The sequence below is a fragment of the Bufo gargarizans genome, chromosome 2 (genome assembly GCF_014858855.1).
Source record: "Bufo gargarizans isolate SCDJY-AF-19 chromosome 2, ASM1485885v1, whole genome shotgun sequence".
NCBI classification, from domain to species: Eukaryota; Metazoa; Chordata; class Amphibia; order Anura; family Bufonidae; genus Bufo; species Bufo gargarizans.
The window spans coordinates 308,974,858-309,000,685 of NC_058081.1; the positions used below are offsets into that span (position 1 = coordinate 308,974,858).

General features: G+C 40.1%; 1 protein-coding gene across 1 annotated transcript; it reads left to right on the forward strand.

Annotated features, from left to right (window-relative positions):
• Positions 1–17,221: 17,221 nt before the first annotated feature.
• LOC122928019 (interferon gamma-like) lies at positions 17,222–23,981 on the forward strand. The gene is made up of 4 exons (XM_044280462.1): positions 17,222–17,396; positions 18,760–18,834; positions 22,561–22,749; positions 23,675–23,981. The coding sequence occupies exons 1-4, from the start codon at positions 17,271–17,273 to the stop codon at positions 23,813–23,815; spliced, it is 531 nt and encodes a 176-aa protein (XP_044136397.1). The 5' UTR covers positions 17,222–17,270; the 3' UTR covers positions 23,816–23,981.
• The last annotated feature ends 1,847 nt before the right edge of the window (positions 23,982–25,828 follow it).

Genomic DNA, 25,828 nt, shown 5'->3' on the forward strand with positions numbered 1-25,828 from the left:
GCCACTAGCCAAAGATATAGCTAAATAACAGGAGGTTAGCCCCGTTGTGCTGTGCAGGATTTCTTTTGCTTGTGTCAAGATCACGCAGAAAGTATATTACTAGGTTTAGTGTTCCATAAACATCAAGCACTGCCAGAGCTGCAATCAGGAATTTCAGGACTGTCATCAGAAAATGACCTGCTGTTTAAATCACTTTTTTATGTTTAACATTGTATTGGATCTCCTAGCACCCCGACTGGGTACCTCCGTCGATAGATGCTCCTAGTGCTTTCCGAGGCCTCCAAGCACTCCACTTGACACCGTATGCACTGCAGACCCCACGAACTGCCGAAGCTTGGTTGAGGTCTCACCGTCTCCTACCCACCCTGGACCTGCGACAAGGCTCCAGGCTCCAGTGGGTGAACCTCTCCTAAAACCAGAGAGCAGGAACAGCTCTTACAAGAGCTAGTAGTAAAGCCAGGGGATTATAGCAAATCTTCAGCGTATAGCAATCCCCCAGTGTTGATCAGTTACCCAAACACCAGCCTCAACATGATGAAGGATAAAACAGGCACACTTTATTGAGGGCTACCCGCCCGTATTTATGCAGGTCCCCATCTGGTGGACACGCCCCTAGGGGACCAGATGGAAGACTGTGATACAGGACAGATATGCAGCAATTCAGGATACACAGACACAATACATCCCCACAATGCATCATGGTTTCCTCCTCTCTGCCCTGGAGACACCCGAGGAGTAATTAAATTATCTCTCAGGAAAAAGGGAAATCGCCAATACACATGTGGGGACAACAGGACAGAAATCACCATTTAAACATACAATGTCACAACCCTTACAGTAAACACAGACATTTAACATATCCCCAGATAGCTCAAGTCTGAGTGCATATTATTAGGTGAATGGCACTCAGACTACACGAATACACTAAAATTAGCTATCTGGGTACCCTCACATAACATAAAATACAATTCCAAAGACAGATTTAAGCTGTGCGGCCGGTCTGTCTTCTCCTTTAAAGTTAGTATGGGCCATAATCCTGAGGCAAGAGGCTGGTAGCCAGGCCCCTCCAAAACCCAGTGGCGAGGTTGGTTTCGCCACACACGTATTTTTAAAATAATTTTTTATTATATTGTTTTTAATTTCCCATGTATTACAGATATTCAAGAGATAAAATCCTGCAGTTTTTGCACTGGCCACTATGTTTAATTCTAGTCTAACTCTTTCTAATCCTGCCTGTAATGATATCACCTTAGTGCAGGGGTGGCCAACCTGTGGCTCTTGAGCCGCATGCGGCTCTTTGCTTCTTCAAGTGCGGCTCTAGCTGTGGAGCCGGGAAGCAGTTAGGCCAGCTCACTCTCCACCCCATGCTCATCTCTTTTACTGATTGGGCACTGTTGCTACTTTGCAGTTCCAGCTTACTCTCCAGTACATCCTGGTGCACACAGTGTGAGAACGTAGTACGTGGGGACATGCACTATGACCTGACGTTGTGCTCATCGAGTCACAGTGGAGAGCGTGTCAGACCTGCAGAGTAGCAGGTGCCAAGCAGGAGTCCAGAGATTTTTTTAAATCATAGAACTGAGCATAGGGGTCTGATCTAAGCATTGGAGGTTCTGATCTGAGCATGGGGGGGTCCTGGTCTGGGCAATGGGAGTCTGATCTGAGCAACGGGGGTCCTGATGTAAGCAATGGGGATCTGATCTGAGCAATGGGGGTCAGATCTGAGCATGGGAGGATCAGATCTGAGCATGAGAAGATCAGATCTGAGCTTGGGGGGATCAGATCTGAGCTTGGGGGGTCATATCTGAGCATGTGGGGTCAGATCTGAGCATTGGGAGGTCAGATCTGAGAAGGGGGGAGATTTGAGCATGGGGGGAGATCTGACACTGGGAGTCTGATTTGTGTTGTCTGATCCGAGCATTGGGGGTCTGATTTGGAAATCTGATGAGGTTTGGGGATCTTATTTTAAGTCAGATGAGGATTTGGGATCTGATTTAGGAGTCTGATGAAAAATATATTTTTTCTTTTTTTGTCTGCTAATGAAAAATAAGAAAAGAATATTTTTTAGCGGACCTTAGATCAGATGAAAAATATTTTTGTTTTCTCTTATTTTTCTTTGTTAAAAACCTAGGTGCATCTTGTAGGGCGGAAAATATGGTGACTTGTGTGTAAATGTATAGCTTGTGGCTCCTGGTAGTCATAAGTTTTTTTTGGGGGGGGCTCTTTGTGTCTGTAAGGTTGGCCGGATCCGTCTCACAAATGCATTGCAAGGACGGATCCATCTCTCCGCTTGTCATGCGGACCGACAGATCCGTCTTGTAAATTTTTTCACATTTTTACCGATCTGCGCATGCCGGAACGACGGATCCGGCGCTAATACATTCCTATGGGAAAAAATGCCTGATCCGGCATTCAGGCAAGTCTTCAGTTTTTTTCACCTGAGAGAAAACAGTAGCATGCTGCGGTTTTCTCTTTTGCCTGATCAGTCAAAACAACTGAACTGAAGACATCCTGATGCAAACTGAACGGATTACTCTCCATTCAGAATGCATGGGGATAAAACTGATCAGTTCTTTTACGATATAGAGCCCCTGGGACGGAACTCTATGCCCGAAAAGAAAAACGCAAGTGTGAAAGTACCCTTAGTGCATAAGACAGGATCCACCATTTACAATAGGTGATTGTCAAATCTTATCTATTATTTCCTTGTACAATGACCTCTGCACAGGTCACTGAGCATGCCTAGAAGACTATCCCATAGAAGTCAATGACGTCCTCCCCTGACCATTGTGTCTATGGCTCATGGGCAGTGGCAACTCTAGGAACAATATATAGGGGGGGCACAAAGATATCACAGTCAAAAATGGGGGGGCAAAAACAAAATAGATATATATAAATAAGATTACAAAATATGAGAGTATTGCGGTCTGCAGGGATACAGTTATAATAAAACAATTTACTTACAAAAGAAGCTATTCAGTCGTCTGCTGTGCCGTCCTCTGCTTGCTTCCGCGGATTCTTTCCCCTTCTTTCTGTCTCTCGTCAGTGCGCAGGCGCAGTGTTATGGTGGATCTGTGGAAGACACACTGTTATGGGGGCATCTGTGGATGACACTTATTATGCCTCTCATAAGCCCTCATTATGCTTCTCATCACTCCCATATCAGCACCCATGCCTCTCATTAGCCCCCATATCAGCCCTTATGCCTCATTAGCCCCCATTATAAGCCCTTATGCCTCATTATCCCCCATTATTCCTCTTATTAGCCCCCATTATGCCTCATTAGCTTCCATATCCCTTATTAGCCCCCATTATGTCTCTAATTAGCCCCCATTATGCCTCTTATTAGCCCCATTATGCCTCTTATTAGCGCCCATATGCCTCTTATTAGCGCCCATATGCCTCTTATTAGCCCCCATATGACTCATTAGCTCCCATATGCCTCCAATTAGACCCCATATGCCTCTAATTAGCCCCATATGCCTCCAATTAGCCCCCATATGCCTCCAATTAGCCCCCATATGCCTCTAATTAGCCCCCATATTCCTCTAATTAGCCCCCATATGCCTCCAATTAGCCCCCATATGCCTCCAATTAGCCCCCATTATGCCTCTCATGATTAGCCCCTATTATGCCCCCAGCAGCCACATTTTTCTAAAATAAAAAAACACTTACCTCTCCTGCTCCTGGACGCCGCCTGCAATTTTCTCTCTCCTCAGTCGACTGTGCTCTGAACTGGCACGCACAGCGTGAGGTCACAGAGCGCCCTCACACTGTGCGCAACCCTGCACAGCCGACAGCCGAGGACCAGGAAGTGGTAAGTACAGAGCGTTTACCGCTTCCTGGTCCTTCGGTACTAATGAGCGCTTCCATAATGGAAGCGCTCATTAGTATTCACCGGCCTGCTTTGGGGGGAATCAGCGGGGGGGCACCTGGGGGGGCAAAGAATAACATAGGGGGGCAATTGGCCCCCCTCGCCCCCCTGTAGCGACGCCACTACTCATGGGACTGCTGTAAAGCAATTTTCTTAATGCTTTCTAAATGCTGTTAAGAACAGCTCAGGCAAGATGGCCGCCCCCATAATCATGTTTAGGAAGTAGAATTAAAAAAATCTACAATCAGAAAACAAAAACATATTAGAAAAACAGGGTATGTGCTGCAATCTGATTTTAACCGGAAGATAACATTTTGGTGTTGCATATCCTTTAATTTCTATCAATTTATTATGGGTTAAATGAAGGGAAAAATTTGCCATTTTTATTTACGCTGATACCAATCCCCATAAATAATCTATTCACTAAATTGTAATGGTTATTACGATTACAGGGATAACAAATACTGTTTTGTGATATTTTATAGTATGTTACAAAAATGCATTTATTCTAATGTGTTTTTTTTTTCAATAACATTAATGTTGAAGAACACTGTAACTTTTACAATAAAGGAAAAAAAAACTGGAAAGTAGAAGTTCTATTTTTCTGGCAAAACGTTTAGCAAAAAAAAACAAAAAAAACAACATATATATTATTGAGGGTTTGATGGAATTTAAACCTAAGGGATTTTGATTAGTAAGAAATAGACTTAGCACAAGTCTATAGGACTGTTCTGTTGTAGAAACACAATTTTCTGCACTTAAGCTATAGTGTAACTATTTTGCTTGTGAAGGATAAGTAATACTATTAGGCATAAAAAATATATTATTATTGTAGAGCTTTTCTATAGAGAAGTGATTAAGAATGCTGCCTACTGTACAAATGGTCTGGGGACCTCAAACCCCACCTAAGCCTGTAAAATAAATTTATATTAAGGGCTTTGGCAGAAAAATGGAATCATAGAGAGAGCCATGCAGCCACATAGCTAAAGCTGCACAGCTTTCTCTATCCTTCCCTGGACTCATCTTTCTGATCAGTGCAGGGAGGAAACAAGAGACTAAACAATCAATGTTCAGCTTCTTGCTTCAGAAAAAGATTGTGTGATGGAGGGGGCATAGGTAGCATCTATGGGCATAAGATGAGCATTTATGGGCATAAGAAACAGGCTGTGTAACAGAGGGGAGCAAGGAGAACAATCTGTGAAAGAAGGGAGGGCATAGGAGCAATCTTTAAGAGCAGAGAAGGCATGTGGAGCAGTTTACATAAGGAAGGGGGCATGGGGTATGGAGAGATGTCTGCTTATTGTGAAATCACCCTTCCTGTCACAGGGACACGTTGGAGACTGGAGGGTAGGGTAACCCCATAGACACCAGGTATAACTCTCTGCCCTACACCACCAGGTATACTGACTTAAAACTTTTCTCTGGCCTAAGTCACCAGGTAAACTGACATTAACCCCTTCACTCGTCGTAGAGCACCAGAGACCATTAACCCTATTACTACACAAGAGCACCAGGGTTTCAGACATCAATTCTGTCTCTGCTAGAAATGTTACCATAAACCTATTAACTACTCTATTATGGTCAATTGTTTGGTGCTATGCAGCATTATTCTTTATATGCTGTTTTGGATCACCCAGTTTAGATGGAACAGTGTCCAGTTAGGAGATATGCAAAAGTAAATAGATGCATATATAATTTCAGTATTCTAAGTCCAGCTATTTTTATTTGAATGCATTTTATGAACAAATACTGACAATATTTGCTTGGCTCAGAGTATCACATGTGTAAATGTTTATGTTAATCTGCAAACATACTTTTCTGTTATCCTATTAGATGCAATAAATAGGTGTACATGACAAATTTTGGCAAAAGGAAGTAAACAGCAGCTATGGAAGGATTTGTTTGGCTGGTAACGTTTTAAATTAAAGGGTCAACGTGACATAAACAAAAGGAGTCATATTAACATCATTGATTCCATATTGTTCACATTCCAATTCTTCCTGGGTATCTACTTCCTGGTCCCTCTTGACACAAAGGAAGTGACTGTTCGGCCAATCACAGTCGTGGTTGTCCTTCTGGTCATTTTTCTGTGTGTCAAGAGAGACCAGGAAGCAAAACTAGTAGGGTTCCCAAGAGATACTGGAATGGAAGTAGTGGGGGGTTGGTGAGGTATTACTTCTGTTTTTTATGCCATTCTGACCACTGTTATAAAAATGTTACTGGCCAAATAACCTCTTGCACATGGATTAACAGTCAAAAAGAAACAGATAGTCACGGGATACCAAATGGAGTGCAGGATGAGTGACATGAAACATTGATAGGTGACACTCCCTATTTGATTGTATGGGGTGCAGTCATTTATGCCTGTATACTAAAAAATTCCCAGAACTCCATTGGCCTCAGTATTGTGCCTCCACACATCACCATATTATGGCGATCACTTTCTTCTCCAGAAAAAAAACTCAGCATGGCTCTGTATGAAATGAAAGGTATATGGAAGGTATATGAAATTACTTTAGATGTTGTGTTAAAGGGGTTTTCTGGGAACAGCACTCTAGCTGTTACCTGCAGCTCTGTTCAAAGGATAGTAGCTGTTTCAGGTTGCTTGGTTCCCATTCAAGTGAATATTGCAGAAATCAGGCATATAATCACTACGTTTTAAATGGATCTGTGATTCCGACTCTGTTCAAACTGGTAGCTCCTGTGGCTGCAGGGAACAGCTTATCAGTGGGGGTGCTGGAGTGGGACACTCACCAATCTGATATTAATGAGGTCATTAATTTCTGGACCCTGGAAAACCCCTCTAAGGCTCCATACTTCATACAGAACAATAATGTGGTCATTTGCAGTTTCTCCTTGATTCTGCTTTTTCTTTCTTATCTGAGTAATTTCCTCTCAGGTAAATTAGATATCAGCAATAACATAGTATCATTGTGGTTTCTCCGAGTCTGACATGTCATAGGATTTTATTGTAACAGAATTTCCTTCATACTGACTAATGTGCAAGGTGTTTACCTAGGTGTGAATTACTTCAGAAAGTGCCAAACTCATCTGTATGTTATATCTGTTTTTCCATGTTGCATTTGTGCTAGTGATACCTTTACTTTCGAACTTGTCAGCATTTTATAATTACGTAACATATTTTAAGATGTCTTTGGATTTTTGCATGTAATTGTTAGGGGAATAATTTAACAGTCGCTGTCATTCTCAACTACTTTTCAGAAAAAATAAATTGGGTAAATTGTGGCTTATTCCCACAAATGTTTTTTCTGTTCCATTTGCTGTCCATTTTAAAAATAGGCAGCATGTGGATCCATATAAGTCAATGGGACTATTCGCGCATCCATTTTTAATGGATCACAAACACTATTCTAGTTTTTGTGGATTAGAATATGCAAGCCATTGATGTGCTACCTATTTATCATCACTTCATTTTTGCTGATGGTAAAACTGGACAAGGCTAGTTAATTAAGGGCTTGTATAATACAGTATATATTTCAAACAATGTAGACTGATATATTCCCCAAGCACTCTTGCTTGCATGATCTCCAATATAAGTAGATGTAACAGATAAAAAAATTAAAATATACACCAGTTCAGACACGGAAATGTTACAGGAATATATAACTTTTAAGTAAAAGTAGCATATAACCAATAACTGGGTTGACAATAACAATTCTAAATGGCTGGCCATAGATGTGATAATTACAATAAATGATCTAACCAGTAAAGTTAACCTTTAACAATCGTTGTGGTGTTTATGGGGACTAAAATGTTCAGGTTTTGATAAGGGTGTGTTTAGATGCAGTTCTGATACAGTTTTGAAGTGTAGTTCAGGTGTGGATTATGCAGGAAATGAAAATATATATGAAAGATTCAACTTTTTTTTTAATCCACTCCAATGGTTTAGCTTCAAAACCTGATCAAAACTTGAACCTGCAGAAGCTGGCAACCTCATACTGATTTCAAAACACCTGAATGAATAAAATACATTTCTATAGTTCTATATTTTAATATGTTTCTAGATACTAGACCATGTAAAGTTGACCTATTGTCATAAAAAGTTTGGTCACCGTCAGCAGGGGCGGACTGGCCATAGACCTACAGGGAAATTGCCTGGTGGGCCAATGTGCAGGGGGCCTCCTGTGCCCTTCTTCTAACTGCTGGCTGGGTACATAATGATCTGATGCTCTCACCATTAATTAATGCAGGGAGCATCAGGTACTTATGCATCTGGTCAATGGCTGCAATTGCCCTCCTGAACTGAACTGTATCACAGTCATCAGCACGATGTGGAAGTGGCAGCATTTTGTACTGCACTGTGGTATTTGATTCTGCTGAAGCAGTATTTTTTACTGTACTGAGATATTTGGTTTTGCTGGGGAGGTATTTTGTGCTGCACTATGGTATTGCAGGTCCTGTCGATTTCTGTTGGCCCTGCCTACTTCTGTTGCCTGTCTTCAGTCAATTTGGACATGCCTACAACATGAGGCTACATTTAGGTTTTTTCCAGGGCCACTTTAGGTTCCCACACCACCTGTGACCGTCAGAAACCATCAAATTCAGTAAATGCTACTAGTCTTCCTTAACCATTCTGGTAGGTAGGAAGCTAAGGCTACCCTTAGGCTCTTTACCATAGCCTGCTGAAAGACTGGATAGACTTGGCTGTGAAGTAAGGTAGTAGAAAACTGTTGTGAGCTTGCTAGTAGCAGACCTACCAGAAGGAGTTCAAAGAGTAGTACTCAAGCAAGGACAAACCAGTAGACAGATTCAGCGGAGGAGGGGTAAATCCAGAAAATAAACCACAGTTAGGATACCAGGAGGATCAGCAGAAGCCAGTAGGTTAATCCGTAAAACAAGCCACATTCTGATTTCCTGACTCCTATTCACCATTACAGTATAATCTACTGCATCACTGCCACATTTTAAAGGAGTTGTGTCAGTTAGATAACCCCTGTCCATATGCCCAGTTAGGGTGCAATTGAGCCAAACTGATAAATCCATGTGAGTTGCAACATGAACGAACTTTCTTCACAGTTATAGCCTCATTCACATTTCCATGTCCGTTTGATGTGAATTAATCCATCTGTATTTTATTCGCTAAAATGTCAGTGAAGTATAAATGTTTGGTCCGTGTGTCCATTTTTGCCCTTGATGTGTCATCCGTATTCCATGGACACTGTTCAGCTAAAAATTATTTTCCAGAGCATCTCACTAGTGGTTAGTGAGAAACGGACCAAATATGGATGCCACATGTATTAGTGATGAGCGGGAGGGGTCATATTCGAATTTGTGATATTTCACGAATATTTAGTAGAATATTCGTCGTATATTTGTAAATTCGTATATTCGTTATATTCTACATTCTTTTTTTTTTACACGAAAATTGGCAAGGTAATAATCGCGTAATATGCGAATATGCGAATATTACGCGATCAATACAGGCATGGGTCAATAACGAATATATAGCACTATAGAATATAGAATGCTTAAGTTGCTTGTGGGCCAATAACTCATTGGCCCACAAGCAAGAAGCAGGGATAAATCATGTGTTCAGATGGAAAAAATGACGAATATTCGATATAACAAATATATAGCACTATATTCTAAATATTTACGAATTCTCGAAGTGGCGATATTCACGAATAATATTCGCTATTCGAAGATTCGCGCTCAACACTAATCTGTATTGTGTCAGTGATTTTTCATGGACATGTTTGGTCCACATCACGACCGAAGTAGTGCATGTCTCAGTGATTTTTTCACTAACCCGTGGTCAGTAAAAAACTTCTAATATGTAAAGAGACACATTACAATCAATGGGTACATGTCCTGTCCACAGAAAATGTAGATAACACATATGTGAAAAACGCAAACGTGAATGAGGCCTTACTCTGTCTCTGGAGATCTTAACCACTGAGAGAGTTCTACCCTCCTTACATAGTCAGGATAGTGTTGTTGTTTTCCCGAGGACCTCTGTGGGTCATACAGCAGTTGCCAAACACTGCCTCACAATTATTTAATATAGTTACATCATACAACGTGAAGGTAAAAAAAAAACTTTTGTGTGAACTTGTTTGTGGCTCTCCACTGACTCTGGAGTTGACTCCTCTTTTGATATTGTCAAGGCTCTTTGCATATTGTGTCTGCTTGAGGTTTCTGTAGGGAGGATTTTCAGATGGAAACCATGGGCACATACGTTTAACAGATGCCACTGAGTGGCATCCGCCCTCACATGCAGGGGTACACCTAGCCTTTGTGCTGCCTAAGGCGAAAACTGAAACAGCGCTCCCCCTCCCAATTTCTTAAGCTAACCCCTTCCCTCCAGTTCTACTGTTAAAGATATACTTGGAAAACACAGGGTCATACTGCACCACATACTTCTTACATCCAGTGATGTGTCCTCTAATGTAGACATTGTCTTTCTTTATCTTCTCCATTCAACCCAGACCACCATGGTGATTCCCTTTCAATAATTATTGGCACACAGTGCCCTAAAAAATAACTCTGCCCAACAAATAGTGTCCCTGTAACTTATAGTGCTGTAAACATAGTGTCCTCCAAAAATAATTGTGCTAAGCTGATACTGTGCCATGGTGCCTCCTAATGTAACCATTCTCTCAAAAGTTCCACCAGTAGTAATAATTCTCTGCCAGGGTGCACTATGGGGTAACAGTATACCCAATAGTAATAATGTCCCTCATTTTGCCCCCAGAAGTAATAATGTCCCCATAGTGCCCCCAGTAGTAATAACCCCACCCCCCTATAATGTGTGCCATAATGATGACATCGGCCTCTATTAGGCTACAGGAACTAGGACTAAAGCCTATTAGAGGAAACAGTGGGCCAGAGAGACATCACTCCCATGCCCCATCGCAGTATTCAACTGTATTGCTGTCCTGAGTGCAGAGATGTAGTTGAATATGTAGAGATGAGCATTTCTTCAATGGAAGGGGTCATTGCCCATGGCCCTTCTGCTGCCCCTCTCTTGCCCCTACCTGGTGCTGCCTAACCTGGCCTCATTGGTGGCGCACCCCTGCCGACAGGAAGCTTTGCTAAAAAAAAAAAAACATATATTGTATGTTATATACTATTTTTACTGGCTCCGTATGGAATAGAGCAGTCTGCAGCATTATGTCCTGCAGTAAAAAAATCTGAAATTCTACCAACAGAGGCCATCTAACATATGTGCTGTTAGCTTTCCTATTTTATATGTTAAATGAAACAATGTTAAATTAAAAAATCCAAACCGATCCTTCAAGCAGCAGTAGCAGCTTACGCTAACTGACCATGAGTTCAGTTAGAGTAAGCTATAGCAACTTGGTCCCCATTGCAGCATGACATGCAAATGCTGTCTATCACATACAGCTGGAGGGGGAGGCTCCAAAAACACTGCACAGACATATAATAGGAGAGACAGAAAAAATCTTTGACAAAACTGGGGTCTTAACCACCTTTACAAGGGTATATAGATGTCATAGAGGCAGGGATCCCCATGGTATGTTTTCTTTGGCCCCACAAAAAGTGTATTTCCAGAATAGAGACATTTTTTCTCTTCAGTATACTTATTAAAACAAACATGCACACACGTCAACTTTCACAATAACATCTGGAGGTTCCCTTTACTTTAAAAGTTGGCTTAGCAAAAGAGGATTTTAGGTTTACTATTTACAAATGCGAATCTGGTGTGTCTGAGGTTAATGGGGGAGAAAATTTGGGTTTCAGGAACCACCAGTGTTTATGGTTTGACATTTAAACAGCTTTTGAGCAATCTTATACTACTACAGTTTTAAATTAAATACTAATTTTATGTAAATGGTTCATGTTTAAAAAAAAAATGAATTAAAAGTTTTGTCTAGTACTTTTATATTGATAGCATTTCCCAAGGACAGCCCATCAATACTTGATTGGCAGGGGTCAGACACCACACACTTCAGCTGTTCTGCAGTAGCACCATCATCGAAAGTTGGCAGTGGAGCTCTATTGTGTAGTAGATGGAGTTAGTTACTGCAGTATGGCTATCATTTACTTTTTTAAAGGTGTAAACTGACACCAAAATAAATGATTAAATGGCTTCCCTATTTTGTTTTGGTTGTTTTCATATATACTGTAGTATGTATAGTTTTGCTTGAACAGGGCAACTATGACAACATTTTCGATTGTTGTGAGCATTTTTTATTTTTTTTTATTTGTATTTTGTTTTGTTTTATTTTTCATTACTTTTTAAAATATATTTTTGACACATAATATACCCGCCAAAAAGTCATAAAAAGACTTCTTGGTGACATTTTTATATTGGAATTTTGTTTTATAACTTTCCACAGCAGCCCTAATCACAGGTAAAAGAGCCCACTGTGTGGACATTACACAAAGGCAGAGTTAATTTGGGTCGTATAAATCCCTGCAGCTCTGCTCTTCCCAAGAACACCTGGTGATCTCGTGATCCATATCCAATAGAGGAAACAGCATAGCCACGTCCTCTATTTACTGCATAACACCCATTGAGCAGTATGCACACAGAAAAGGAAAAAAACAGGATGCAGTAATAAACCACTTCTGTCTTCTCCTTGGGGTTGGGGACCCGACTTGCTAGATTGCACGTAAGATTAAAACCACGTGAATTTAATATATTTGTAAGGGCTTATGCACACGACATACGGTCCGTGAGCGGGCCATAAGTCCTGGAGCGGCATACATCGTGCGCACGGGATCGCACAGCATCATAGGTTACATGATAATATGAGTGCGGGACAATAGCCCTGCAGGCGGCCCGATGCGCACAGCACCATAGTAACCTATTATGCTGTGTGCTCCCGTGCGCACAATGTATGCCGCTCCGGGACATATGGCCCGCTCACGGACTGTATGTCTCGGAGGGCATACGGTCGTGTGCATGAGCCCTAAGTGACATAGGACAAGGTTTGGTAGCTAAGGTTTGCCTGTTTGCGAATGGCATTCAGTTGACATTACTGGACGGATAAAGTACCATGGAAAATAATTTTTGATTTACTTGATGGATAGTCAAAACAATGAAAATTGCAGTTCAATGTTTCCAAATGTAAAATTCTGCACTTGGGGAGATGGAGTCCTCTGTCTGTGCATCATATTGGCAGTTCTGTGTTTGCCAGGACTTCAGAGTTACTGTTTACTACACAAATGTAAATCCAGCAGAAACTAAACCATTACTTCCTTCTTAATTTTCCTTCTCATCGTAAGGCAGTGGCTATTTAAGTACTTCCTTTTACAATGTGAAAAAAAATTATGTAATAAATGCCACCGATACGCAGCATGAAAATAGTTCTTGCCTGGGAATCCCACAGGAAGTCTATTTATATCTGGGATTTGAAAATGTTTATGTTTCAGTCACTAAACAATGTTCTGAAAGGTACACAAGGAAATCCTAAAATTATCCTGCCTGAAATCTGCTCTCTTTTAATAATTTCTTAGGCTGAGTTCACATACATCCGTCGTGTCTCATGATTTTTTTCTTTTTGGGGCAGCTGTTTGACATCCATCATCAAGATTGATGCACTAGATGCCTACTATATGAGTGATCCCACAGAAAACTATACGATCAGTTCTGGCTTCTGTTTCCCGCTGGTGTTTTCTGTACTGCACTAGAGGGAACTGATCTGGATCGCCAGAACTATATGAAGGGGGCCATATAAGCATCTAATTTCACTATTCTACCAATCCTGTTGACTGTGGGATCTGGGCATCAAACTAAATTGCTGAATCTAGTTTGTGTACACTAAACATATGGGGATGGGATGGAAGCAGGAAGTGTCATGACCACTTCCTGAACTCTATGCAAAATGCGCAGTGCTGTGTACATAGCGATCAGGAAGACAAGGACGGTAATAAACTGTCTCTGTCTTCTCTACGGGGAAAGTGGCTATCACTAACAACTGACTTTCCCTAATGCAGATACATGATCTCACAATCAGGAATGTCCTTGCAAAGTAACATACGGACCATCTGGATGTTTCATAAGTAGATAAGTCTGTGGTTTGAATAATTTTGCACTTTAATTTTGGTTCTGACTAGAGGTGAGCAAAGTATAAAAAAATTCTGATGATTCGCCGAAGTCCTTCAAGAAATTTGATTTGTTCTTAAAATCATTTGTCACGAATCGCTTTAATGGGAATCTGTCACCTATTTTGACCATATAAAACCGTTAACATAGCAATGTGCAATAAAGTACCTTTATTCCTGCTGAGTGCCTGCACCTGTGCGATACTCCTGCTCCAGAGGGCAACAGCGCTCTGATGACGTCACTGGGCTCGGCGCATGCCCAGTGACACTATTGAGGGGGGCGGCACCGTTCGGCAAGTATTTGGGAGGACATTTATTTCTTAGGAGGCGTGCTGGGCTTGGAAGAAAGGCTGGCTGGGCACTGCAGGGGGGCGTTACTGGGCACTAGAGCACTAGAGCAGAGTAATAACGCCCCTCTGGGCACCTTGAGACTTCATTTGCATATCAGAAAAATATTTTTAATAAGAATGGAAATACACTTTTTGAATAAAAGAAAGAAGACACATGCAGGAATGATGGTACTTTATTGCACATTGCTATGTTAACGTTTTTTTATGGTCAAAATAGGTGACAGATTCCCTTTAATCACTGTCTCCGGATCTTTAGGGGCTTTACAAAAATATTACTGAATTAAAGAAAATCCCCTATTAAAATGTAACTTTTAATGATACCAATTAAAACGCCACACTGTTATAAATAATATATATAGTCATAAAAACATATTAACATAGTAAGTCTATGTATAACAGAAAAGATCAAGAATGAATGGCGCAACAGGTAAACAATATGCACAGGATGATTACACTGTCCCTGAAGTCTCCCTAAGCTCTCCTTATGCTTTCCCAACAGTGTCTAAAAACTCTCCCTACAAGGTCCCTACACTGTCCCTGCATAGTCCCTAGCACTTGACATATCTCTCCCTATGCTCAGTTTATAGTGAAATGGCAACAACCACTCGGGATGATGCTTTTATAGGACTGTAACATCACAGAGGATAGCTATCTGCTGATTGGGAAAAAAGACAATGCAAAAGCACCCTGCAAACCAGATAAAGTACAATAATGCCATAGTCAAATGCATTTTCTTACAAAACCATTTGAGCCCTTCTGCCGAACATCAAGGCGATCTCTGTAAGACGGGTCCTAACACTAAATACTACCTGTTATGCGCCATAATGGCCGCCATAAAGTTCAGGAAGTGTTGGATCCACATGCATGCTGGGTCCACTCTGCCTTTTACAATTTTTGGTGCCATAATGGCCTCCATTACTTACAAGGGATGCAGGTAGCAACATTGCATGCTGAGCCCACTTCATACCTTTCCTTGTGCTAGACGGCTTCCAATGATGTAGTGAGAGCAGGCCACAGCTTTATACTAAAACTAATTAAAATCAGCCTATGGGGCAGACAGGCTAATCAGGAGTGCACTACTCGCTGGAGTGCCACATCTCCAGCATTGTAAATCTGCAAAGAAAAGGGGGTTAGTCACCACATCCCAATGCGCAGGTACACGCTGCCATGGCTAAAAACATAGAGAAAAAAGACAATGCAACAGCACTCTGCAAACCAAATAAAGTACAATAATGCCATAATCACAAAAAATATTATAGTGCTAATTCCACGCTTATTTATAAAGTGAGATGCTTGGCAAATGCATTTTGTACAAAACCATTTGAGCCAGTCTGCCGAACGTCAAGGTGATCTCTGTAAGACGGGTCCTAACACTAAATACTACCTGTTATGCGCCATAATGTGGCCTGCTCTCACATTCATTCAAAGCTGTCTGACACAAGGAAAGGTATGAAGTGGTCTCGGCATGCATGTTAGTACCTGCATCCCTTGTAAGTAATGGAGGCTATTATGGCACCAAAAATGGTAAAAGGCAGAGTGGACCCAGCATGCATGTGGAACCAACACTTCCTGAACTTTATGGCGGCCATTATGGCGCATAACAGGTAGTATTTAGTGTTAGGTTCCCGTCTTACAGAGATCGCCTTGACGTTCGGCAGACGGGCTCAAATGGTTTTGTACAAAATGCATTTGCCAAGCATCTCACTTTATACATAAGCGTAGCATTAGCGCTATAATATTTTTTGTGACTATGGCATTATTGTACTTTATCTGGTTTGCAGAGTGCTGTTGCATTGTCTTTTTTCTCTATGTTTTTAGCCATTGCAGCTTGCACCTGCGCAGTGGGATGTGCTGACTAACCCCCTTTTCTTTGCATATGTGCTGATTGGCTGGCTGCACAGCATTATGGGTCTTATCGCATTCCTGGGTTTCTTACTTTCCCTTTGTAACACGTATAGCTACCAATTTAGGAAACAACTTTTTGTTACCATGAGGTGCAAGGAAATTCTGATTTGTTCCAAATAGAATTTTTCCTGAAATTCTGATTGAAGTCAATTCGTTTCACTTAGATTCGCTCAACACTAGTTCTGACGTGTGGGATCTGAATTTGTGGTTTGGAAACTAAATTCGTTGTGGGCTAAGGGTCTAAATTATTTGCTAATCTATGACCTTCATTGTGACAGTCAACTGTAGTTCGTAGAGATAACTTCACTATGGGTGACAGTACTAGTGTAGTTGCATTTCTAGCAGTTTTTAGGTTTCCTGATTTGAAAACAACTATTCTACTGCAACTTTTGTACAGGATTTTCCCTATTTTAATGTAAAAAGTGAAAAACACAACAAATCCACAGCAAAATCTGTATGCCATTCATTTGGATGCCCTAATTAGACCAAATGCCAGGAGAACCCATTTAAGTTGTATCTAGTTAGATAAATAGCTATTAGATGTATTTGGGATACAGTAGGATAGATAACTAGTAGATGTATTGGGGTCTGATTGCTGAGACCTCCACAGATCAAGAGAACAGGGACCCCGTAATATGTAAAACATGTTAGCTTTTGCATATTTTTATATATTAATTTAGGGTGTTTTATTTCGAATACACTTATTTACAGTTATTGTAGTTGTAGTTAATTACAGTCATTTAATTCCACTTTGTGAATATTAAATCTTTGAGCTTTCTAAGGATTTATTAATTTCCGAAAGGTCTTTGCTTCTAAGGTGGACATGCCTGCTTTGTCATTTAGAGGAAACTAAATGTTCACAGCTGAAAACCCCAGAAACCAATCTACTAATAGAAAAAAAGAAACAAGAAGCACCACAACGCCTATCTAACACCATCTCAGCTTTTTAGAAGCCTGTGAAATATGACTAATTGTTGTGACGTGTTACAAGAAGTTTTGTGGGGTATATATACCTGCTATGTTGTACATGAAAGACATTCTCTTCTTTACAAGAAGGTCCACCTAGACTTAGAAATACACTAATTTCACCTGCTTCATCCTGAGAAATGATGACATATTTCAAGATATTTCTCCTTCATTGTGCAGTCCTTTGTTATATTGGACAAATCAATGGATATAATATTAACCTTAAGATAGCACGCGATGATATTGAAAAACTGAGAAAATATTTGGTAAGTACTGCTAGAGTAGGAATTCATAGAAACCATTGAAACTTTCATGAACTATGAATGCTAATCACTGCTTTCTCGCTCATCTGGGCATACTAATATTTGTGGATTGAGTGGCTGTATTCATCATTATATGGTATTGTATTTGGTTGTTCAGTTTTCTGTATCATGTTTTGCTTTGTACCTACGGTATTTTATTATTATATAGTTATTTGGGGGTATTTATGTCATTGATGTTCAGAGGCATTTTTGCTTCATGATGTTAACAATACTGTTTGATCTATAAGTATTATACATAAACTGGAAAGTTTGATGGAAATTATTAACTTGTAAATGTGGTCAAACTTTCAAAAGCTGCTGCATTGTGCAGGAAGTGGCGATTTTTAACAGCACGTCAACAATAGCAGAGCATTCACTTAAATTTATAACCATGCAAACAGTTTTTGCTTACCCTCTTTCTTTAAAATTAAAATAGAGTGGCGAAATGTCCAGAAATTGATTGTGTCCCAGTTGGAAATGCATTCAGCATTGCAGTCACTATAATAAGTTTGCTGTTAGCAATGACCAGATGTCTACAGTATGTGACCATGGGAAATATTGTCTAGTTTTCTAGCATAATTGCACTGAAAGGAATGTCACACTGAACACTACGGGGGATATTTATTAAGACCAACGTATTACGCACTGGTCTTAATCTTTCCCCCGCTGGCATCAGATGCGCCACAATTATTACGAGGTGTTTTTCTCTTAATAGTTGTAGTGCATCTGTGTAGGTCAAAACTATGCGAGCAAAGAAGCTGCTGTAGATTTCAGATATAATCTACAATGTGCTATACTGGCTATGACCAGGCCTCCACTGCTCAGTCCCTGTCCCACTCTGTCCACTTTTGTAGAAAAGTGAAGAGCAGGGAGCAAAACCCATAAAAATTCTCAAATTTTGGAGCATGCCCCAAACGTTGTGACTTTTTGCTTCTAGTTTTCTGGAGTACAGGGGATGATAAATGTCCGATTCTCCCACCATTTTTTCTGACAAGCATCAGAATAAGAGGGCATAGCCTCCACGTTGCCTTCTGTGCATAGCCTCCACGTTGCCTTTACCAAAAAAAGCTGCCACAGCTCTGCACACAGGAAAGTGACAGTAAGCCAAGCCTGGTGCATGTTAGTTTTTGTAGAGGAACTATAAATCATTTTGAATGATATACCGGTAGCTACTCTATCTGTGTTCATCAGATCCAACAGGACGATGGACGCTTTTGTACTTTTTTTTTTATGGTTGCATTACTTGCTACATTACTTGCTATAATTTCATAAATGTTTTAATATATTTTCTACTATTTTCATAATTTAACAATGCTTATGTTTTTAGCAACAGAATTTAAAAGACACAAATGACACTGAAGACACTGACATTTTTTCAAAGCTGCTGGATGACTGGAAGGAGGTAGGTACATAAGAGGATTTAAAAACCTACCAAAATTGTATTATATCTACTGTGTTTAAAATGTATTCTGTTTACTATGTATTGCACTTTGATATTGAAAGCATTGCATGAATTGAAAGCTACAAGGTTGTATATTGTGCTTCGATACTAGGGTTCAATTCTGGTCATATTCTCTAAAGGTTAAATTGTGATTAAAAAATTCTTGACTATAGTAAAAATAAATGTGATGTACAAATGCAAGGCTATGAAGTCACCAACAAACTGACAAATGTGCAAGAATTAGGTCACAAATTGGAGAAAAATAGCTTGTATAGATGCCAAGAGCCAGATTTGCTTTGCATTTTTGACACTTCTTGCGCCTTAATGGACAATTGTCAGGAAAGTGGAATATTAAAATGCTATTAATCTGCAAAATACTATTCTAAAGTGAGCAATATAAGAGGTGGCATAACGTATACACCAAATCTATCATACAGTGTGTTAGCTTTGCCACATCTTCTGCCTGTAGTCTTTTGGTTTATGGTGTCTTCATTTTAGACAATATTAACAAATCTGTCCTAGTGTGATCAAAAACCAATCCTATGGTCCAATGGATACTTCCCTCAAAGAGAAAAACTATTGAAACAGAGCCATGTGACAGGCAGCAGTGACACGGGTAAATGTAAATGCCACTACCAGTGGGCTACAGTATAATGTGTCGTGTGGCAGCAAGTCACATGTTGCAAGCGACATACTTTAAAGTTAATGGAGCAAAAGTCACATGCGATTTGCAACCTATGACACAAAATCCATCAGGTCGCGTTGCAGTCATGGCATGTCATGTGTTGCAATGCAACACCACTGACAATCATTTGATCCTGTGCCATCCAACTTTCACGTCGATATGTAACCCCATTCCTTAGTGACGGTTGATCATCTTCTTCATTTACACAAACCAATGACCACACTTAGAAAGACTTGATCGTAATTGGCCAGTATTAAGCTGTTTTAAAGGGGTTGTCCAAGATAAGTCCTGCAATATCCTAATCTAAAAAAAAATCTTATACTTACGCCTTTCTCCAGTGGCGCTGGTCTGATTCTACTGCCCATGCTTCTTTACAAACGTATGTCATGACTGCAGGAAATCGTTCTCAGTGGTAGACCAGAAGGTTTTCTGCAGCCATGATTGCAATGTTCACCTGTCATATACCAGCCTGCCCCCTCTGCAATAGTAGAAGGTCTGGACCACAGAGGAGAATGCCGGAGAAAGGGGTGAGTATATGGTCATTATGTATTTTTGGCTATTAGGCTTGTCTAAGATTTTTAATTATCTCAGACAATCCCTTTGTGTTGGGTGTATATGGTGGAGAAAACTTTTGTAAGCTTTACATACTATAGCTAAGAGAATATGTTTTTTAGTGGACATTGGACACTGGTTAAATTCTGGTTACGGTATATTCTCTTGAAGCTAAGGCTACTTTCACACTCGCGTTTGGTGCGGATCTGGTCTGTATCTGCACAGACGGATCTGCACCAATAATGCAAACGCTTGTATCTGTTCATAACGGATCCGTTTGCATTGTTCAATCAAAAAAAATCCGTCTTGACTTTGAAAGTCAATGGGGGACGGATCTGTTTTCAATTGCACCATATTGTGTCAGTGAAAAACGGATCCATCCCCTTTGACTTACATTGTAAGTCAAGACGGATCTGTTTGGCTCCGCATAGTCAGATGGTCACCAAAACGCTGCAAGCTGCGTTTTAGTGACCATCTAAGAAACACAACGAAGACCAAACGCAGCCAAATTGATGCATTCTGAACGGGTCCTTATCCATTCAGAATGCATTAGGGCTTAAATGATTGTTTTGGGCCGCTTGAGAGCCCTGAAATCGATTTTACAAGCGGACCCAGAAACGCCAGCGTGAAAGTAGCCTAAATTCTGATTAGAAAATTCTTGACTGTAGTAAAGCAAATTTGATGTACAAACGCCAGGTGATAAAATCACTAACAAACTGGCAAATGGACTACAATTTTGTCACAAATATCTTTGCATAGATGCAGTGTGTTAGATTTGTTTTGTGTTTTAGACACTTTTTGCGCCTTACTGGACAATTGTCAAAAAAGTGGAATCCTAAAATGTTTATTCTTACATTTATCTAAAACTAGGAATGACAAACTCACACTTTTATAGAAGTGAATCAGGCTAGGGTGTAACCCCATTTGCAGGGGAGGGGTACTCTATATTGTAATCCTCCCATCTCATGCTAAATAAAAATCGCTTTTATGGTTATACCTTTCTGTATCATATTGATACTCTCCGCTTAGTTGAACACCATGCTGTGATGCCTGCATGAGTGACAGATGGGGCCGCCTATAGGTTCCCCCGCTTACATAGACATTCCCCAGTCATGACACAAGCAGTGAGCGCCAAGCAGCGGGCCGGTGACGATGATTACACCCCCCACCGCTCCTATTGGCTGTTCCCCGAGACCGTCATAGTGCCAGTATGCTGCCAAACTGCACGCCACTCTGTGCAGTATCTTAGTGTTGTACACTTACTAAACAATCCTGCACCTGCTCCTGATGAAATGCGGGCTCCCCATCGCATGGAAACGCGTTGAGCAGGAGAAATAAGACTAAGGGCTTGCTGGTAGGGGTGGGAAATCCTGTATAGGCACTGCAATTACCATGCTTATATAGGGAAACAAGATAATATCCCAGACAATACCTGCAGCTAGATAGATTAGGCAGTTTCTGGCAACATAGTAATTGCTCCATACACTAGTGGGCAACTGCATGATTGCTGATTAATGCACTCAGGGACAACATAGCAATTGCTGTATACATCAGTGGGCAATTTCCTCTGTATTGCAGCAACACTGTCACTTTATTAATGCTCAACAAAGTGTGAGATAGCATCAGAGGGTGCTGAGAGGTACGTCTCTCTGTCTCAACATATCTATTTTTGAGATAGGAGGATCACAATATAGAGTACCCCTCCCACTCAAATGGGGTTACACCCTAGCCTGATTCACTTCTATAAAAGTGTGAGTTTGTGATTCCTAGGTTCAGATAAATTTAACAATAAAAATGTATTATTTTGTTCTTAACGTTCTATTTAGGCAAGGTTTGAGTTTTCAACTTGTAGGAACGTATACATACATATACCTATTTTCTAGATTAGAATTCTAAAATGTGCCAAATTTCTTCACTTGCAAAATAATTTTCTAAAGTAAGGCTTACTTCACACTTGCAGCAAAGCTATCTGACAGGCTGTGTCGGAAGAAAACAACCTGCCAGTGTTCTCCGAATCTCCGGAAATGCTGTATGACCGCCAGACCCCAATGACTATAAATGGATCTGGCTGCTCCCTGACCAGACAAAAAATGTTGGGTGCGATGCTTTTTATCTGCTGAATCCCATCATTTATGACGGGAAGCGCCCGGATCCCCGCCGGATTCCATTATAGTTAATGGGGTCCAGCGGGAAAGCAGAACTATCCGGCTATGCTGGATCTAGAGAACTTCAGCAAGCTCTGCTGGAACAGCTTATCCGCTAGCTTTGCCACAAATGTGAAGTCAGCCTAAGCTAGAGATGACATAAGTTATACACCAAATCTTTCACTGCTTTCCCTACACAGAATTGACTGTTGATTTTACTATATTTACTTCCCGGTTTATTATATGCACCCATTTTTTTGTTAAATTAAATAATCAACAATGAATTATGTTATTTCAACCTTTCAGGAAGGCGAAAAGAAACTGTTATTGAGCCAGATTGTTCCTATGTACCTGAAGATGCTTGACTCCATGAAAGCGTCAGAAGTAAATGACAGTATTACTAATTTGACACAAATGCTTTACACATCAAATAAAGATTATTTGGAGAAAACTGACCAAAAAATGAAAAGACTGAATGAACTGAAAAAATTGCAGGTATGATAAAATGAGTGAATATGGGAAACTATAAATGTTAAATGCTTCCTAGGTATAGATTCAATTAAACCTACAGTGGTTTAGTAAGTCGCATTTGGAAGTTAGATATGTTGAGAAATAAAGTGAACTACTAGAACTACAGTTATATGTGAAACATGACAATTGTATGGCTTGCTCCTGATCAGTTTGACATTCTGCTACCATGTACTCACACATTCTATGGTTCAAATCACTATATCAAAAAGTGCAGTGGTATGTTTCCAAAAAATGCTGTGTGTGAAATCACCCTTTAGAGGCCCCATGATACCCTGAATTCTTTCTCTGCAAAATAAAACATAGACCAGTTATTTAACTTCAAAGACAACAACCAGTATGCTTGAAGTCCTGGGCCATAGCGGCCAAATCACAAGTACATATTTGTTTTACTTCAGAAATATATCCAGAAGTACAGTATAATGCATTATATAACCAGTCAAAATATGTGTGCAAATTGAGCAATGTTAGTTTTACAGTACCTACTGAGAACCTTTAGAAGAAAGTGACCAAGCACTGAATGCAAAATGTCCCAGTACACAATTACAATACTGTCCTCCCATTTTGTTAGGACTGCAAGTGACATATAATCAAACATAAAGACAAAAATGGTACAAACATACTACATGCAAGCTATAAGATCTTTCCTTTCTGACCTGGTTGCTGGGTTAGAGAGACCTACAAATTTAAAAGGAGAAAATAAATTGTACATTGTAGGCAAAATTTACTGTCTACATTGTGTAAATATATATATATATATATTTTTTTTTTTTAAGCTGAAATTTCATGAATGGCAAAAAAAAATTACCTTATGCAGAAAACTTCAACATAAATATGCTATACTCAATATAGTAGAAAGTACTAATGACATGTTTTTTTTCCCTAAAAATAGATGTCAGACATAAAAATTCAACGTGCAGCCATCAAAGAATTATTGCGTGTTCTCCGAGATGTTTCTACTCTTCAAGGTGAACAAAAACCAGGCTCAAATAAATGCAAAAGAGAAAACATACGAAGAAGAAGAGGATGTTAGTCGACGAGTTTCTAATAAACAGTACTACCATAAAGATTGCTAGCTACGATAAATGAACAAACAAATATATTTATAATATTTATCTACTTTTAATTATATTTTGTATTCAGAAAAAAAATTATTTATTTATTTTTATTTATTTGGTGCTAACTGACAATAAACTGTTCTATTATTTATAAATTAAGTATCCTGTCTCATGAATGAGGACTCATGCTCGCAAACGTATTTTTGGTCCCCATCCGATCAGCATTTTTGCGGGTCGGATACGGATCCATTCACTTAAATTGGGCTGCAAAATGGGGCTGCTGTCCACATCCGCACATCCATTCCAAGCATGAAAGTAGATATCGGGCGGCACTGCTATTGTGGGTGCACGATCCGCGGGTGTCCCCCAGATACTTGATACGAAGAAAGGATCGGCACTCCTTACGATATAATTACCAATATTTTATTCGCCAATCTTGAATAGAAGTGACGAGCGTTTTGGCACGTACAAGTGCCTTTGTCAAACTCATGCAAACGGCAGTTTGAAATGAACATCAACATATGCTTAAATAGCCCGCCCCTCATCACATGATAGAAATCTTCAGGTCATCTGATTCTGACGTCATGTTGGCAAGGCAACCGAAGGTATGTTTACTAACATCCAAGAAAGAAATAAATGCAATCCTTCTGTATCATCGAGGATCGCTAAATGTCAGTTACACTGTGGAAACACATAAAAAGTATAGAAACAAAGATGATTACCTACAAGAATGTAGATGAGTGATTACTCGCAAGGATAATTCATATGTACTCTCATAGAAAACTGCTCACCGCATACTCACGATTCAACCCCTTGGGTGTCATCGTTTGTAGGCGGTGAATCCAATAGGCTTCACGCTTCAACAATAACTCCACCCTATTACCTCCCCTTCGAGGGGGTAGTACCTCCTCGATAATTTGAAACCTAAGCTGGGACACATTATGTTTTTGTTGCGAAAAATGCAAAGGAATCGGCAATAGTAAATTTTCATTGCGGATGGTCGATTTGTGTTTGGCAAATCGATCTTTCATTCGCATTGTAGTTTCCCCTACGTAGCAGAGTCCACACGGACATTTAAATAGGTATATAACAAAGGAACTGTTACATGTAAAATGTCCCTTAACAGGAATTTGTTCCCCACTATGTGGATGTGAGATGTAAGGGCCTTTTATTATACTCGAGCAGTGAATGCATGTTAGACAGGAGAAGGTGCCCTTCCTGACAGTAGAAAATGTCATTTGTCGGGAGCCCTTTTTAGCAGTGCCTATATCTGCTCTGATGATTTTGTCCCTTAAATTACTTGCCCGCTTGTAACATAGCATTGGTGGACTTTGGAATTCTGCAATCTGGGGGTAAGACCTAGTAATAATATTCCAATGTTTATTGACCACTGCCCTTATGCGGTTAATCCAAGGATGGTACTGTATAACCAGGGGGAGTTTTTTTTTAGATGTCATATTCCGCTCTATTGGAGATATTTCACATTTATTGCGTTGGTGTGTGAGTAACCATTCAGGATAGCCCCTTTGCCTAAACTTATTGGTCATCTCTCTAAAACGAACAATTCGAGTAGAAGGATCGCTAACAATCTTATTAACCCTCTGGAATTGTGCATAAGGAATGGACCTTTTCGTGGCAGGTGGATGATTACTATCATAACTAAGCAGGCTATTACGATCTGTACTTTTAGTATATAAATCTGTTTGGCAAGCCCCATCTTGACCCTTTATGACCCAAGTATCTAAAAAAGGTATTTTAGAAAAATCTGTATGTGCTGTGAATTTTAATTCGGGCCATATGCTATTAATAAAGACAAAAAATTCTTGGAGGGTCACAATGTCGCACCGCCATATGCAAAACACATTGTCTATGAAACGCTTCCAAAAAATACAATGCTCTTGAAAAAGTGGATGAGGATATATAAAATCCTGTTCAAACTGAGCCATGTAGCAATTTGCATACGGCGGTGCGACATTTGACCCCATCGC